At 65.2% G+C, this 15,514-nt stretch overlaps 1 protein-coding gene across 1 annotated transcript; it reads right to left on the reverse strand.

The window, feature by feature from the left end:
* Positions 1-216: 216 nt before the first annotated feature.
* LOC136554323 (cullin-9-like) lies at positions 217-15,317 on the reverse strand. The gene is made up of 30 exons (XM_066546171.1): positions 15,302-15,317; positions 13,920-14,507; positions 11,554-11,708; positions 10,706-11,206; positions 10,464-10,599; positions 10,080-10,270; positions 9,223-9,592; positions 8,809-9,010; positions 8,339-8,546; positions 8,044-8,237; positions 7,688-7,905; positions 7,312-7,543; positions 6,816-6,921; positions 6,280-6,507; positions 6,026-6,116; positions 5,787-5,958; positions 5,503-5,608; positions 5,251-5,346; positions 4,992-5,167; positions 4,357-4,490; positions 4,101-4,277; positions 3,757-3,872; positions 3,151-3,333; positions 2,649-2,806; positions 2,127-2,337; positions 1,862-2,030; positions 1,600-1,745; positions 1,322-1,439; positions 675-871; positions 217-593 (listed from the first exon to the last, which is right to left on the reverse strand). The coding sequence occupies exons 2-30, from the start codon at positions 14,491-14,493 to the stop codon at positions 309-311; spliced, it is 5,850 nt and encodes a 1,949-aa protein (XP_066402268.1). The 5' UTR covers positions 14,494-14,507; positions 15,302-15,317; the 3' UTR covers positions 217-308.
* Between the last annotated feature and the right edge of the window lie 197 nt (positions 15,318-15,514).

Below are 15,514 nucleotides of genomic sequence, written 5' to 3' on the forward strand. Positions count from 1 at the left end.
TCCTGTCTGAGGGCATGACTCAGCACAGCTGGGAGAGAACAAATTCAGGCAGGGTGCAGCTACCACCACCAAGCACAGCAGCTACTCCAGCAAGCACAACTGCAGCTATTCCAGCAAGCACAACTGCCAGGGATGCTTGAGCACACAGGGGTATGGCCTGGCCGCACCAGCCATGGACCAGCTGAGCTCCCCAACAGACTACACGGTGGGACTGGATGGAGCTTGGCTCATTTATTTAAATAAAACTCACACGTGTTTAGGAAGAGATAGACTGGATTCAACCTGAGTTTACCCAGCCAGGCCCTTGTCTACCTGAACGTGGAAAAAGTCTGTCTCCTTTCAGCAGAGGCCAGGCTTGCTGCTGTCTTGATCTCTACAGTATGGAAGGCAACCTGTGGCTGGACCTGAGAAGTGGGGAGCGTTGTGGATTCAGCAGAGATGTATTCCAAGACGTGAGGCCTCCCCTCCTGGCGCCGCAGGTAGCCCTGGTTCAGCAGGTGCAGGATGCAGGACAGCACGTCCACGCTGTGGCAGCAGAAGCTCAGGAACTGCACCCCTGGGCCCAGCTCTCCCTTCTGACAGGCATCGATCACCTGTGGCAGCAAGGGAGCCCCAGTGCAGTGGCTGCAGCCCCCAGGCAGCCCCTGTGCCCCCCGTGCCCCTGCAGCCCGTACCCTGAACACCAGGTTGTCGATGTGCAGCTGCTTCTCCCCCTTGAGGATGCGGGTGATGAGGCAGCACAGGACGTTCCTCTTCCTCTCCAGGGCGCTCACCTCGGCCCTCTCTGTCCGCAGGTACCTCTGCTGGGGCAGCAGCCTCAGCTGGCGGCCGCAGCTCTGCGCCAGGGCTGCCTGGTTCAGCCGCAGGGCACCTGCAGCCAGCACCCGAGCCAGGCTCAGCCGAGCTTGAGCTGGGCCCTGAAGGAGCCCCAGGGCACACGTGTGCCTGGGGGACCCAAGCTGGGCCTCCTGAGGCTGCCTGCACCGCTGGCCACCCCAGCCCTGTCCCCCACGTGTGGCCCCAAGCCACAGCCACGACACACATGGCCCCTGGCCTGGCCCAAGCCCACACACAGACTGAGACTCCCCCACCCACCCACGCTGACCCAGGCCCCATGCACGGCCCCAAGCGCCACCCCAACCATCACCCCCAGCCCCACACTGGCCTCAGGCCCCACCCTGAGACACACCTGTGCCCCGAGCACCAACACATGGACCCAGCTCCCTCACCAGCCCTATGAGCTCCTGCACCCCTAAAGCCCAGCCCCCCCTCGGGGCTCAGCCCAGCCCCTCTCCCCTGGGTGCCCCAGCCCCACACTCACCCCCTGGAGTGCAGCTCCCCACCAGGACGCCCTGGCCCTGGGTCAGCGGTGTCAGCGCGTGGTGCACCAGGTCAGCAGGGAGCCCTGTGGCCTGCAGCAGGGCCTCCACAGCCACCTCCTGCAGCACGGGGGGCGAGGGCAATGGCCAAGGCTCACTGGCCACAGGCGCTGCCTAACAACGGGGTCCCGTGCCCCAAACACCGCTGGAGCCCCCACCAGAAGGGAAGGGAGGACACGGCCCTGCCCTGCTCCAGCCCCCACCGTGGCTCCAGCCCTACCTGGGCGCTGTTGAAGCACAGCAGGATGTACATCTGCAGCGTGGACACGTGCAGAACGCAGTCTCCAAACTGCAGCTCGGCGTGGCCCAGCCACGTCCACTGCAGCCGACGGGGCTTGCTGCACTCCCAGCCCAGCTGGCTCTGGCCTGCAAGGGACAGCGTCAGGGACGGGGACCAGCCCTGCCAGGCACTCCCAGCCCACCACCACTTGTGCCTGAGCTGCCTTCCAGGCTCTGGGCACAGCCCCGGCCACAGCACTCACTCTGCCGGCAGAAGTCAGCAAACTCATCCAGTGGGGAGCTCAGCACCGCCGGGAAAAACCTCCCAGGGTTCTCCATGTAACAGAGCGGGGAAACGGGCCAGCAGCGCGGGGACAGGGCCAGCACCTTCACCTCTGGCACATCTGCCACCACCGTGGCTGTTCCCAGCACCTGGCCACAGGGGCACGAGGGCAGCTCCAGTCAGGCCCCGGGATCCCACCAGGAAAGCCGGCGGCCCCCGGGCTCCCCAGCCCCGATCCCTCTCACCTCGTCCAGGCCTGTGTCCAGCTCCAGCAGCCGCTTATCCTGCTCCTGCAGCTGGAAGAGGCAGAACTGCCGCTGCAGCTCCTCCGACTCGGCCAAGTTGCTCAGCATGTCCTGGGGAAAGCGGCTGGGGAAGCACAGCCCGATCTGCTCCACGATGCCTCCTTCCAGCCACGACGGCCCTTGTGTCAGGAGCCGGTCCCCCAGGTAGTGCCTGCCATGGCCACCAGCTCCAGTCAGGCTGGGCCCGAGCCCTGTGCCCACCAGCCACCCACCAGGAGACAGCCACAGGTCCGAGCCCGGCCTCACCCCACGGCACACGGGCCTGGCAGCGCACACGTGTCCCCTCCCTGTCCCCAGCAGGGAATGTGATTCCACACACTGGCAGCTCCCACGGGCCCTCCACGCTCCATGATCCCATAAAAGCAAAGCGGGAGCACCGCTGCCACAGCAGGCCAAGCTCCCCCAGCACACCAGGCCACGCTGCAGCAGGCCCCTGGCTCTGGGCAGACACAGCAGCCTCACCTGTAGAAGTGTTCAAAGGTGTGGGCAAACTCCAGGCCACTGAAGACCACAAAGGGCTCCAGGAACTGCTGCAGCCACTCCAGAGGCCCCGTGCTGCCCGCAGCCCTGCGGAGCTCCTGGATCTGCACGTCAAGGTAGCGGGCAAACTGCTCACTCACCTGCAAGGGACAGGGCAGGCTGCAGACAGGGCTCACCAGGTGCCCACAGGGCTGGGCTGGCGGAATGTCCCTGCAGGGAGCAGCCGGGAAACTCTGGCACTGCCAGGCAGGGGCCGAGGGTGCGCAGGCACCAGCCCAAGGCCGGAGTGTGCCAGGGCCGGGCCCACACTGGGATCAGCGCCATGCACCTGAGCCGGGCACCACCGGAGTGCCAGGGCAGGGCTCTGTGGCTCAGGGGGGAACAGGACACCACCCACCCAGAGCTTGCCCCAGGGCCGCAGGCCAGGGCAGCTCCCCAGCCCCTGCCCAGGGCGCGGCCCCGGGGCTGCGCTCCCCCGACTCACGTGCAGGGCAGTGAGGAAGGAGAGCTGCAGCAAAGCCCCCGCAAAGCCCTGGCCCAGGGCCAGCACGAAGGCGGCCTGCTGCCCAAAGAGCTCCTCGGTGGCCCCGCGCAGGCGCTGGTACAGCCGGCAGTAGCGCTCCGCAAGGTCCGGCGCCTGCCCCGCCGCCTCCAGGAACCGCTGCACCTGCGGGAGCAGCGCCAGGGCTGAGCCCAGCGGGATGTGCCCCTGGAACAGCCCTGCCCTGCCCTGCCCACGCCAGCTGCCTGCTGGCTCCCCGGGACTCAGGGCCCTGCTGCTGCTGCTGCTGCGGGGCTGCCAAGGTGGGAGCGCAGCTGCGAGGGCAGCCAGGGGCTCTGGGGGCACTACGGAGATGCAGCAGCGCCCAGCAGGAATTACAGCCCAACACCGGACCTGTCTCCAGGCCTGGCTCACACTCCAGCTGTGCCAGGGTGGCAGCACAGCAGAGCTGTCCCCACATCGCTCCAGGCTCTGTGGGGGCCAGGTACAGCCCTGTGCCTTCCCCATGGGCACTGCCAGACCCCACTCCCTGCTCCAAGCACCCAGGGAAGGTCCCACAGCCCTCCCAGTCAGCCCTCCAAGCTCTACCTGCTGCTGCACCACGCCACGCCAGCACTGCGAGATTCCCCACAGGCCTCTTGACTTCTCCACCACCACCTTTGCAGTCCTGGCCGACACCTCCTTGTTCTTCCCCTCCTTCCCACCTGCCAAGGGTCAACCTCAGGCTCAGTGTGGCTCCATGGGCAGGCCCCGCACACTGACCCGCCACAGCAGGGCTGAGGGGATGCCGGGGAGGCACGGCCTCTGCTGGGGCATGACCAAGCCTTCCCCGGCTCAGGAGCCTCCGTGCCATGGAATGCTCCCCAGAGGAGCCCCATGGCCACAGCCTGGCCCTCTGGAGCAGCCCCAGGGCAGGGCAGCCCCTGGCTCACCAGCTGCTCTGGTCTCCTCTGGCTCGGGGCCGCCGGGGTCCACGTGCACCAGGAGCTGGGTCAGGCGCCGCATGCAGGAACCGAAGGCAGCCCTGCGTCCCGGGGCACGGCGGGGCAGCTCCACGCTCTCCAGGTACTCACTCAGCAGCCAGGCCAGGGCACTGACACCATCAGGGCCTGCGAGGCCAACCAGAATCAGAGCCGGGCGCCTCTGCCCGGGGCACGGCACGGCCGGGTCCCGGAGAGCGCAGGCTACCTGGGCTGGTGATGCTCTGCACCAAGGGGGTCACCAGGGCCTCCCAGAATGTCCTGCCCAGTGCCCGGGCTGCCTCCTCGTCGGGAAGGAAGCGGTTGGCAAAGCCCTGCTCGTGCTGCAGCGCCCGGTTCAGTCTGCAACAGCGACCGGGCAGCGCTTGGTGCCAAGGGCTGGAGAACTCCCGTGGCAAAGCAGAGCACGGTGCTGGCTCCATGCTCTCCCCTTTGCCAAGGCACCATGGCTCCCTGGCCCCACTGGCCCCAGCAGCCAGGGAGGGCCCCTTGCTGTCCCCAGGGCCTGCCGCCAGGGGCCCTTGGGGCCTCACAGCCCCCACCAAATGGGGGCTGTGCAGTGCCTGTGGCCACGAGATCCTGCTGTGCCCGGCCAACCTCTGCCAGGATGTGCCAGCCCCTGCGGGGCCAGCATCCTGCTCTGGGGGGTTAGCCCAGCTTAAACCCAGATGACCCCAAGGTGGCCCTGGCCAGGAAGGACCACTGGTGGCCAGGAAGGAGCAAGGGCCCCTCCCAACCAGCTGCTCCTTTCCCAGCCCTGCAGTCCCCTCACAGGCTGCCAGCCATGTCCCCCCGGGCCCTGGGACACCAGGGATGCGATGGCACAGCCAGGACACCACTCACCTGCCAAAGAGCTGCAGCAGCCGCCCCCGGTCTCGGCAGATCTCCTGGCTCCAGGCATGAGCCCGAGCAGTGCAGGAGAGGAACGTCCGCCGGCACAGCTGCTCCCTGAAGATGGGCCAGAAGCTGGGCTTGGGACCCAGCACCTCGATGCCACGCACACGTGTGTCAATGCCACCCTAGGGGACAGCGGGACCCTCAGTTCCTGTGGCCCCGACGCCCCTCAGGGCCCGCTCCAGGCCCTGCCCCTGCTCCCCCCTACCTGCTGGCACCGCTTCACCCGGATCTGGATGACGGGCCAGAAGCGGGTCATGTTCTCCAGCAGGATCACTCTGCTGTCCGAGGGCAGGATGGTCACCTGCAGGGAGGCACTGAGCCCTCAGCGTGACAGGCAGCCCAAGGAGGCTCCCACAGCGCAGCCCCTGCCATTCCCACCTCCCCGGGCCTCCCACCACAGCCACACCTGCTCGGGGCACAGCAAGGAGCAGCCCCCGCCCCTCCCACGGGCACTCACCGCGTTCAGCTCCGTCCTGATGGTGGCAGGGCTGTCCCCGCCCAGCACCACCACCCTCGATGGCATGTAGCTGGAGTCCTCGCTGGCCACCAGCATGCTCAGCTCCCTGCACACACAAACACCATGGGGCTGCCCAGCCATCTCCGCCTGCCTGCCCCAGCCCTGGCGGCACCACGCCCTGCCAGCCACAGCCCACTGGCCCCAGGACAGAGCCACTGGGGCAGGGCTGGCACAGATCCCCAGAGGGATCTCTCCTGCACACGGCCCTGCCAGCCCAGCCCCACCTGATCACCACTCCACACTGCATGTGCACAGTGATGAAGTGGGAGCCGGTGCTGCCGTTCGACTCCCAGTAGGTCTTGGGGTTCCTGTCCGTGAGCTTGCTGGCCTGGTGCGAGTTGGAAGAGACCTGCACCTTCTCCCAACACTTGTCCTCCTTCACCTCCATGCTGGAGCCTGTGGGCAGAGCACATGGAGCTTCCAGCCACCAAGCCTGGGGTCAGCTCCCCCTGCCCGCACTCACCTTGGCACAGGTTGTGCAGGAAGACATCAAAGAAGGGGATGCTGATGGGCTGCTGGCTCCGGCGGTGCTCCTCAATCTGTCCCAGCACCAGCTGTGGGACGGGGCAAGGCTCTTACCAGGGGCCCCGGGTCCTCCTGCCCTCAGCCCCCGCAGGGCTGTGCCAGGCACAGAGCACAAGGCCATCCCTCAGCAGCAGGGACACCCTGGTGCCCCCAGACCCAAATCCCCAGGCAGCTGTGCCTCCCCAGGCCCACCTGGATGCAGCCAGCCAAGATGCTGCTCGTCAGCTTCTTGTAGAGCCTGGAGAACTTCTCACACTCTGCCACCAGCTCCAGCAGGGCCGGCGCCAACGGCGGGACCGTGCTGTGCTTTTCCAGGGCCTTGGACAGAGCCTCGTGGGTGCCCACGTGGCACATCACCACCACACAGTCCCTGCTGGCGCTGCCCAGGCGGTGCAGGAAGCCAACGACCTCCTGCAGCACCTACTGAGACACAGCCGTGAGCAGACGGGGCACTGCTGGCAGCTCCCAGGGCCCCCAGCAGCCAGAGCTGCAGCTCCATTCCCCTCATCCCAACCCAGCAGCACCCACCAGAGCCTGGCCAGGCACAGCCAGGCTAGGCACGTGGCCCCCAGGACACGGCCACGGCCAGGACAGCCCCTCCCCACCTCTCCCAGTGCCTCGGACACAAGGCCAGGCTGGGGCCACCAGCGGGGCCCTGCTTGCCCAGCCCGGCTGAGGCACAGCCAGCACAGCCACCCTGCCTGCCACGAGCCCCAGGGCCCCCTCACCTCCCAGCTGCTGCTGTGGGTGATCAGGAAGGACACACAGGGCTCCACACACTCGTGCCAGGGCAGCACATCCTCCTGGTAACTGTCCACGAACTTGTTCAGGATCCTGGGTGACAGAGGGGGCCTGCTCAGTGTGGGCACAGGGACAGCAGGGCTACAGGCAGCCCTGCTTCCCTGCCCCACCTGGAAGGCACCTCTCAGGGACTGGGAACTGAGGCACCCTGGCACCTTGCACACCCCACCAGCACCCAGGCATGTGCTCTGCTGCCCCTGCATGTCCCCACCAGCACCAGGCACAGCTGCTGTGGCCCCACGTGGCCCCGTGCCCCAGGACACACCAATCAGCACCTGCCCACGTGCTGGGGTGAGCCTGCCCCCAGTGAAGAACAGCCCCACCAGGACCCACAAACATGCACTGGCTCTCCCCATCATGACCCCCAGCACTCACACACCTCATGAGGGGGTCCCAGACCCCCCTCAGTCACCCTGCACCCACCTGAGGATGCTCAGGCTCACGGCCTTCTCTGTCCCCAGCAGCTCCAAGCTGCGCAGCAGCAGCCTGAAGCAGCTGTGGTCCTGCAGCAGCTGGGCCACCTGGCCAGTGGGAACAGGGCCTTGGCCACACAGCTGCCGCTCCAGGGCCACCACCACCTCCTTGGACAGGCTGCCATCGTCCGGGCCACCCAGCAGCATCTGCACGCCCTTGGGGTCCAGCAGGAGCTCCGTGCCTGCCGTGACAGGGACACGTGAGCCCAGCCCAGGCGCTCACGGAGCGCCAGCAGCCCCTCAGGGTGCTCTGCCCTGCGGGGCCAGGCAGCCCTGCCCGTGGCACCCGCGGGGCCGCGGCACGGGCAGGGTGGGCAGCGCGGTACCTGCTGCCTCCGGGCCCAGGGGCAGCCCGTGCTCCGCCAGGCGATTGATGGCGCTGAGGGCCAGCGCTGCCTGGGGGCAGCCGCTGCTCTGCCCGGCCCTCCAGCAGCTCTGCAGCGCCGCCAGCAGATCGCAGCTCGCCAGCTGCTCCGCCAGGCCCCGGTGCCCATCCATCAGCATGTTCACCACCAGCAGCCCGTTCTGCACCCCTGAGGAGCCCCTGCAGGGACACAGCCGTGCCACTCTCGTGCCCCAGGCACAGAGCCTCCCCTGCGCCCACAAGCCACCTGCCCGTCCTGCCCGTCCTTGCCCCTGCAGATTCCCCCCGACCTCAGCGCTCTCCACGCGCTGCCCCTACCCTGGGACCCTCTGCATGGTGCTCAGGGCGGCAGGGATGCTGCTCAGCAGGCTGGCAGAGCCCTTGCTGGAGGCAGAGCCGATGCTGGCGAAGATCTCCCGCAGCATCTGCGCGTCGCCGTGGTTCCAGGTCAGGCCCTTCCCGCCGCCGCCTCCCAGCTCAGCGTCCGCAGCTCCCACCAGCACCTTCAGGGCCTGTGAGGACGAGAGCGGCGCAGGGGGCAGCGGCCCCTCCACCCCGCCCGGGCAGCCCGCGCTGCCCTGCCCGCCCCGGCGTGCCCCGGGCACTCACTCACCGCCAGCCCGGCCTGCTGCACCAGGGCCGAGCAGCCGTGCTGCTGCATGCGGGCCAGCACGGCCCGCACGCCGCCCTCCGTGGCAAAGGGCACGCGCCACTCGTAGCGGGCCAGCAGCACGGCCAGCAGCCGCAGCGTCACCGCCACCAGCGCCTTCTCCGCCGCCTCCGCGCTCAGCAGCTCCACCGACACCTGCACCAGCTTCTCCCTGCACGGCACAGCACACCTCAGGCACGGCCTCCTCGGGCCCTGACAGCCACCTCCTTCCTGCCCGCGCTGCAGCTGGGACAGCCCTGCCAACCAGCCTGCCTGGGACAAAGGGACACAAAATCCGCCTTTCCTCTCGCACATACCACCCTCCAACTCCCACCGCCGCCTCCCGCTCCCCCAGCTCAGCACCGGCCCCCACCCTGCCCACAGGGCCCTCCCCAGGCAGCAGCAGGAGGGCTCTGCAGCACCCCAGCACTCACCCGGCACTCCCGATGCCCAGCCCGCCCTGGGCTGTGCCAGCTTGCTGCTCCGACTTGGGCTCCTCCTCCAGCATCTCCAGGATGTGCTTGAGCCCGGCTAAGCGCAGCCCCACCGCTGAGCTGCTGCTCTGGATCACCTCCACCACAGCTGCAACCTTGGCCAGCGAGCCTCTCTCACTCAGCCCCTTGGAGCTGCCCAGCGCTGGCCGGAGGGACGGAGCCGTCAGGGCAGCGCTGACACCTCCAGCAGCTCCCAGGGTGCCCCACAGCCACACACCCAGCACCCACAGGCACCCCCACCTCAGGCAGCCCTGGCTGCATGGCCCCCGTGCCCTGCCCAGAGCCCTCCCCTGTGGAGGCAGCAGTGCCGCTGCCAGCACCGCGCCTGTGCCCCAGCGTGTGGCAGGACATTACCTTGGCTCTGCTCCTCCGTCACCTCCGGCAAGAACAGCCCTTCCCTCTCCAAGAGCTCGCTGAACAGCTGGGAATCCGACTTCGCTGCCTCACCGCGGCCCTGGGGCGGCCCTGGGGCTGCACAAAGGTCTCCCTCCGCTGCCTTGGCCATCGTGCCTTCAGGGCCGCTGCTCCTGTCACCCTCTGAGGACACTGCGGGGCTCCCTCCGCCATCCTGCTCTGCTCCCCTCCCGAGGAAGTGTCTGGCGTAGGCATGGGAGCCACGCAGGTCCCGCAGAGAGCTGCCCTGGCACCGCTCCTCCAGGACCTGCAGCACCTTCTGGGCCAGCTCCGCAGGTGCCGACAGCTGCACCAGGGCTTCTTCATCCACCTCCGACAGCCACACCCGTGGGGACAAGTTAATCTCGGGCTCGCCACGCACCCCACGCCCCTGGTGGCGGCCACTGGCACCACGGACAGAAAGGCTGCACCGCCAGAGGTGCCCGGGGCCACTCCCCACTGCCACCCTCCCCTGCCTGTCCCCAGCCCGACTCCCACCAGCCCACAGCTCCCACCCGTGCTCGGCACCCAACTGCAACTGGCAGAGTGACCCCACGGCCTTGCCTCCCCTGCCCAGACCTTGCTGGACAGTCACTCTTCAGTCAGTCAGGGGACACTGCCTTTCCTCTCATCTCCATCACTGCTCTGCTGGGCCAAGCTCTCCAAGCTTTCTGCAGCCCCACTCACCCTCCCATTTCTGCCCCGCTCAGGCTGGCCCTGCACAGCTCACTCTTGCCATCTCCTCTGGGCCTGCTCCCTTCCCTCGTGTTCCCTTTGCTCCTCCCTCCCATTTCCCTGCTGCAGGCACTGGTTCCTACCTGCTCTCCCAGGTGCTGCTGGATGAGACAGGTGATCTCTTTCTGCTCCTGTGCTTCCAGCTTCCTCACAAAGAAGAGCAGCTCCCACCACTCGGCACGGCTCAGGGTGTCTGCAGCCTTGGGCAGCCGCTGCCCCAGGTAAGGCAGGGAGTACAGCCCCCCCAAGGGCTTGCACAGGAATGCCTGTGGAACTGCAGGGGAGCAGAGCAAGGAAGGGCACTGTCAGCTCTGCCAACTCCCCCATCCTCTGCTGTACGCTCCTCATTCCTCATGCTGGGCAGAAGAGGTCCCCACCATACCACAGCTTGCTGGGAGAAAGGAAGGTGACAGGAGGGCAGTGGGAGAGTTGGAACATGCTCGAAGGAGACTGATGGGGCTGCTCACCTGCTCTCAATCTGTGGTTTCGTGTCAGGGTGTTCACCTTCTGCTGGCCCTCCAGCTCCTTTTGTTCTGAAGGGCCTATGATCTCGACCATGTGCCAGTGAACCCAGTAGGTATAGCCCAGAGCTTGCCAGTACACCTGGAGAAGAAAACCCAGCACACACCCAGCCGGCAGAAGGCAAACCAACCCCACTGTCCCCATGCAAGGCTGCACAGGAGAGCAGAGAAGCCCCTTGGGGCGGTACCTGCACCGGGGGCACGCCGTCGTTGCTGCGGCGGAAGTCGCCCTCGTCGCCGGCGCTGACCGCCTCGTAGTCCTCGAGCATGCGCACCCTCATGCCGCTCACCAGCGTGGCCTGCACGTACTCCACGTAGCTGCTGCGGCTCGGGAACGCCGAGCGTGTCCTGAAGGCCACGGGCTCCTTTGCTGGGCACGTGGGGGCTGCTCGGGCAGCAGTGCTGGCTGGGGGCTTGTGCTGGAAGATGGAGCGGGCAGAGCGAGGCTGCAGGTCCTGCCTGTGCCTGTGGCTCCAGCCCATGGCGTGCACCAGCTCCGAGATGAGGTTGGCCATGGCCATGCTGAACTCAAACTCCTGCTTCACACGGCTCCTCTCCTCAGGGGCAGGGCTGGGCACAGCACAGCCCTGCTGCTCCTCTCCCTGCTCCACACCGCTGCTCAGCTTGTCCAGGAGAGAAGTCACACACAGGTAGCGCTTCACCAGGACAAACAGCTGCTTCCCAGGGATCTACAACAAGCACAGCTCACGCTCAGCCTGCAGAGCACCTCCAGCCCCCAGCTCTCCCTGAGCCACCAGCTCATTCCCAGGCAAGCTCCCGTGAGAGCTCCGGACCAGCTGGCAGCAGCAGAGACCTCTCAGCCACCCTCCCCTCCCTGCTGGCAGACCAGGCTCTCCAGGTGCCTCTGCACCAGCCCCAGGCCCTGTCCCAGCTCTCCCTACAGCCAGTCCTGCTCCCCTGCCCACCTTCAGTCCCCTCTTGTCCCAGATAAGGGTGCCAGCCCTGGCCCCTGCTCCCACCCCTCCTGGCCCCTCACGCCCCGCAGGCCCAGGGCTGCTGGCGGCTCCGTCACCACCTGTGGGAGGTGAATCCCCTCGAAGGACATGCAGGGCTCTGCAGAGGATGTGATCTCAGCAAACAGCTCCAGCAAGGTGCAGCGACTCTCAAAGTCCATGTGCTGCTCAATGCCATCCTGCTGGCTCAGGGACAGCAGGACATGGGCCCAGATTCCTGCAACAACAACAAAAACTCTTCAGGCCCCAGAAAGACAACCCTCACCCCACCCTCCCTGCCAGAGACAGAGCTGCAGGGAAGGAACAGCTTTGCTGCTCCATGTCACCTGATCCACGTTCTGTCCCTTCCTCTGCAGTGGCAACATTTTGCTCCATGGTGTTTTTTTTCTACCCCTAACGCTGCAAGATTCTCACAAAGCAGCAACCCCAAATAACTGATTCCAGAACGGGGTCCCAGGGAAGAAGTCAAGTTTTAACCTGAATCAGCCCCTCATCTGCCCCACTTCAGAGCTGCATGAACTCAGGCACTAGGACAGGGAAAGCCGGATCTCCTGTGGGATACACCACAACCAGCAACCTTCCAGCTGCACCCAAGCCTTATCAGGCCAAGCCATGGCAGCTCCTCCTAAATGAGAGAACTGGGTGAGGACCAGCCTCTCCCCACCAGGGTTGTGTCAAGCCCTTTGGCACTGGTCTTCATTGCAAGGCTATGTGGAAGGAGATTGTCTGATCCTCTAAGTGTATCCAGCCAAGGACCTTTTCACTGCAAAAAGTCAAAGTAAGAAGGAAGCCATAAACAAGAACATAAAGAATCACAAACCTGACTGACAAATGCTAATGGATGCAGTGAGGAGAAACAAATCTGGTCAGTCATAACAATTAGTAAGGACATCTGGACAACAATTAGTAAGGACATCTGGCATGTAAGAATGATTATTTTTCAGTAAGATTATCTGATTAATTGGAATTGGCAAGGAACACAAAAGGGGGTGCAGAGAAAGGGTTATAAAAGGTGCCAGCCATGTTTAAAGCACAGCTGGTCAGTGTGTTTGTCTGACAGTCCTGTACCTGATTGAGTGTTTGTCCTACTTTCTTATTGAATCTTTACTAAGTCTGTCTCTACCCTGTTGTGTGTGCTGCAAAGAACAAGTGCCAGCTGCTGGTGAGACCTGCACGAGTGGCACTTGGTACCATGAACTGGAGCCTTACTGGGGCTGTGGGAGCCCTGTGGAGTCAGCCAGGGGACTGAGTGACAGTCGGAGGTGCCATCACTTTCTGGATCAAATCACACATTTGAGCTTGTAATGCCAGTTATCAGGAAGACTGGTGTACAGCTGACCCAGATCAAATGACTCAGTTCTGATCAGGGCTGTAGGAGTCCCTGGCCTGCCGTGCCAGCTACTGGGGCAAGTGCAAAGGTCTCTCCAGTGCTGGTGCCTGGAGTTGGCAGGAACCTCTGTCATCAGCCACTGGGGAGAGAACAGTGTGTGTTCTGAAGAACAGCTGCTGGAAGGGAGAAAAGTGAGGAGTTCAGCAGCTGAAGCAGGACTGCAGTGCCTGGGGTCAGTGGGAAAGGGTGAGTGTCTGCATCTTTCCCAACCCTGCTGTGCATGTAACTCCTTAGCAACACTTCACGTTGGAATAGCAAGGAGGAGGTCCTGGGTCCAGACCAGGGTATGAGGTGGGTGGGGGCTGGTGCTGGAAGTCCCAAGGGATGTGTGAATGTGAACTGTGGAACAAAAGTGCTACAGGTTTACTAGCAAGCATCAGGCTTAACAAACTGATGAGCAGGGGGATCCCTGAGACCGGTAGAAGGGCTTGGATCCAGACACAGGTGCATGCTGGTACCCAAGGGATCCGTGAATGTGTGTGTACTTGTGAACCTGGGAAATGCAGTGTGTGCTGGCAGGAGTGACCTTCTGTCTCTGCCAGACAAAGAGCAGGAGGGGACATGGCTGGCTTGTGTTTATGAGAGTGCTGTAAGTGTGTGCTGTCAGAGTCCTGTCTGTGTCTGTGCTCCAGGATGGGCAATCAGCTTTGCTACTGGATGAACCTGCAAATGGGAAAGTGGCAGCTGCATCCCTCAGTTTGAGAAACTCCAGATTCCCCAGGCTGGGCTCCAGCAGTGGAGCAGGAGAGGTGCTGGGGTTGCTAGAGAAGACAGCCAGCCTTTACATTCCTTCACACTCCCTAAGAGTTAATCAGTATCCCAGCTCAGAAACCTGGCATGGGAAAGAGTTTCAAACTCCAAGAGCAGTCCAGACAACTGCAACCACGAAAGTCCAAAAGATCCCGACTGATTCTTCCCCTTTTGCCAAGAAGCCCCGAGACACGCCCGCTTCCCAGGCACCACACCCCTCCCGAAGGCTGGCACCCCCAGCTGCCCAGCCAGCCCTCCTCAGCGGCACTGAGCAGGAGCAGCCCGCACCTGCATCGTGAGCCCCCAGAGCTCGCAGCATCTCGCCGGCGCCGCGGCGGATCCGCCGCTCCCTGTGGCACAGCATGGCCGTCAGCAGCTCCAGGGCTCCCGCCTCCCTGAAGGCGCCCGCCAAGGAGCCGATGCTGGCGTAGGCGCCCAGCACGTGCACCGTGCTCAGGATGGAGCACTCGGGGGTCCCAGCCTCGGCCACCTGGCGCCCGGCTCGCTGCACCAGGCTCCTGACGTCGGCTTTCATCTCCAGCAGCGAGGCCTCGTCCAGCGGCGCTTTGTCCGGCGCCACTTTGTCCGCGGACAACGGCCTCGTCTGGCCCAGCAGCGCCGGGCAGCTGGCGCAGACCTCTTCTGCAGACATCCACAGGGAGATGTTCTCTGCCTTGGTGTCTCCAGAGGAGGCACCGCTGCCTCCCGCTGCTCTCTCTTCCGAGCTAACAACGCTCCACCGGACCAGGTATTCCGGCCGCTCGTCGTGGCCTCGCCGCTGCCGCAGCAGCTTCTCCGGGTGAGCCTGCAGTTTGGGCCCCAGCTGCACCAGCAGGGTGCCAGTGTGCTGCTCGTTCACCATGGCAGCAGCTGTGTCTGCAGAGACAGAGGGGAAGCAGGAGCTGGGGAGAGGTGGCTGAGGCATGCTGTGGCTAGAGATCTGTGTTCCCGTGTGTCACAGCGCTGGTGATATGGCAATGCAGCCATTAAAATGTGCTTTTGTACCGGCTGTACTCAAGAACAGTGCTATACAACCCTAACATAGCAAGTATGAGATATGGCTCACTTACTCCTTGGAAAGCCACGTGTATGGAGTTACAAGGTAATAGGGCAAAGCACAGTGACTTCTGGACTGCCATACAGACTGTGGGCACTGCAGGAATACGGACAGCAGTGCCCAGGAAGGGCAGCTTTCCCCAGGAAGCTCAGCTGTAACACGTGGCTGTGTGCTGATGGAGCGAGCTGCCCACGCTGGATCAAGGGGCCAGTGCAAGTCTGCGCTGGAGGGCTCCGTGCACATCACCGGGCCGGGACCGGGACACGCCGAGGGACAGGCCCGTGCCCGGGGCACACATGCTAAAGGCGGGCGGCACGGCACTGCCATCCCCGTGGAGAGGGCTCGTACGGGCCGGCCGCGCCAGCGGCAGCATCGAAGCTCCTTCCAGGCGAGGGCAAAGCGAGAGCTCTCCGGGCACCGAGCACCGGACCCGGCCCGGTTCGGCTGCCGCACCCCTTGCCCGACCGGCCCGAGGCCGCGACCGAGACCTCCCCTAAACGGCCCGGGCCCGTCCCGGGTCGGCTCCGGTCGGGGCGCTCGCCGGCCGCGCCCGGCCGTGCCCGGCCCGCCGCCCTCCCTCCGCCGCGGGGCCGCGCCGGGGCCGCCGCGTTACCTCCGGCACCGCTCCCGCGCCGCTCCGGCCGCGGGCGCCTGCGCAGAGCCCGCCCGACGGCGGCCGTGAGGGCCGGGCCTGGGCGGGCGGCAGCGGGGAGCTCAGACGGGGGCGGCGGGACCGACCGGGGGCAGCGGCGGGGACTCCATGAGGCACAGGGGGCACAGAGCGGCACTTGGGGCGCTGAGGGACGGGGCAGGGTGGGACAGGGAG

Source organism: Molothrus aeneus, chromosome 3 (assembly GCF_037042795.1).
Source record: "Molothrus aeneus isolate 106 chromosome 3, BPBGC_Maene_1.0, whole genome shotgun sequence".
NCBI classification, from domain to species: domain Eukaryota; kingdom Metazoa; phylum Chordata; class Aves; order Passeriformes; family Icteridae; genus Molothrus; species Molothrus aeneus.

What these genes read in the sequence shown, in the direction of transcription:
- LOC136554323 (XM_066546171.1), bottom strand. Translation starts at nt 14,493, where the DNA reads ATGGTGAACGAGCAGCACACTGGCACCCTGCTGGTGCAGCTGGGGCCC. An exon ending in AGCAGCACCTGGGAGAGCAG is followed by an intron (nt 9,593 to 10,079) that starts GTAGGAACCAGT and finishes TGGCTGTCGGAG; the next exon opens with GTGGATGAAGAAGCCCTGGT. An exon ending in GTGGCGTGGTGCAGCAGCAG is followed by an intron (nt 3,334 to 3,756) that starts GTAGAGCTTGGA and finishes CTGCTCCCGCAG; the next exon opens with GTGCAGCGGTTCCTGGAGGC.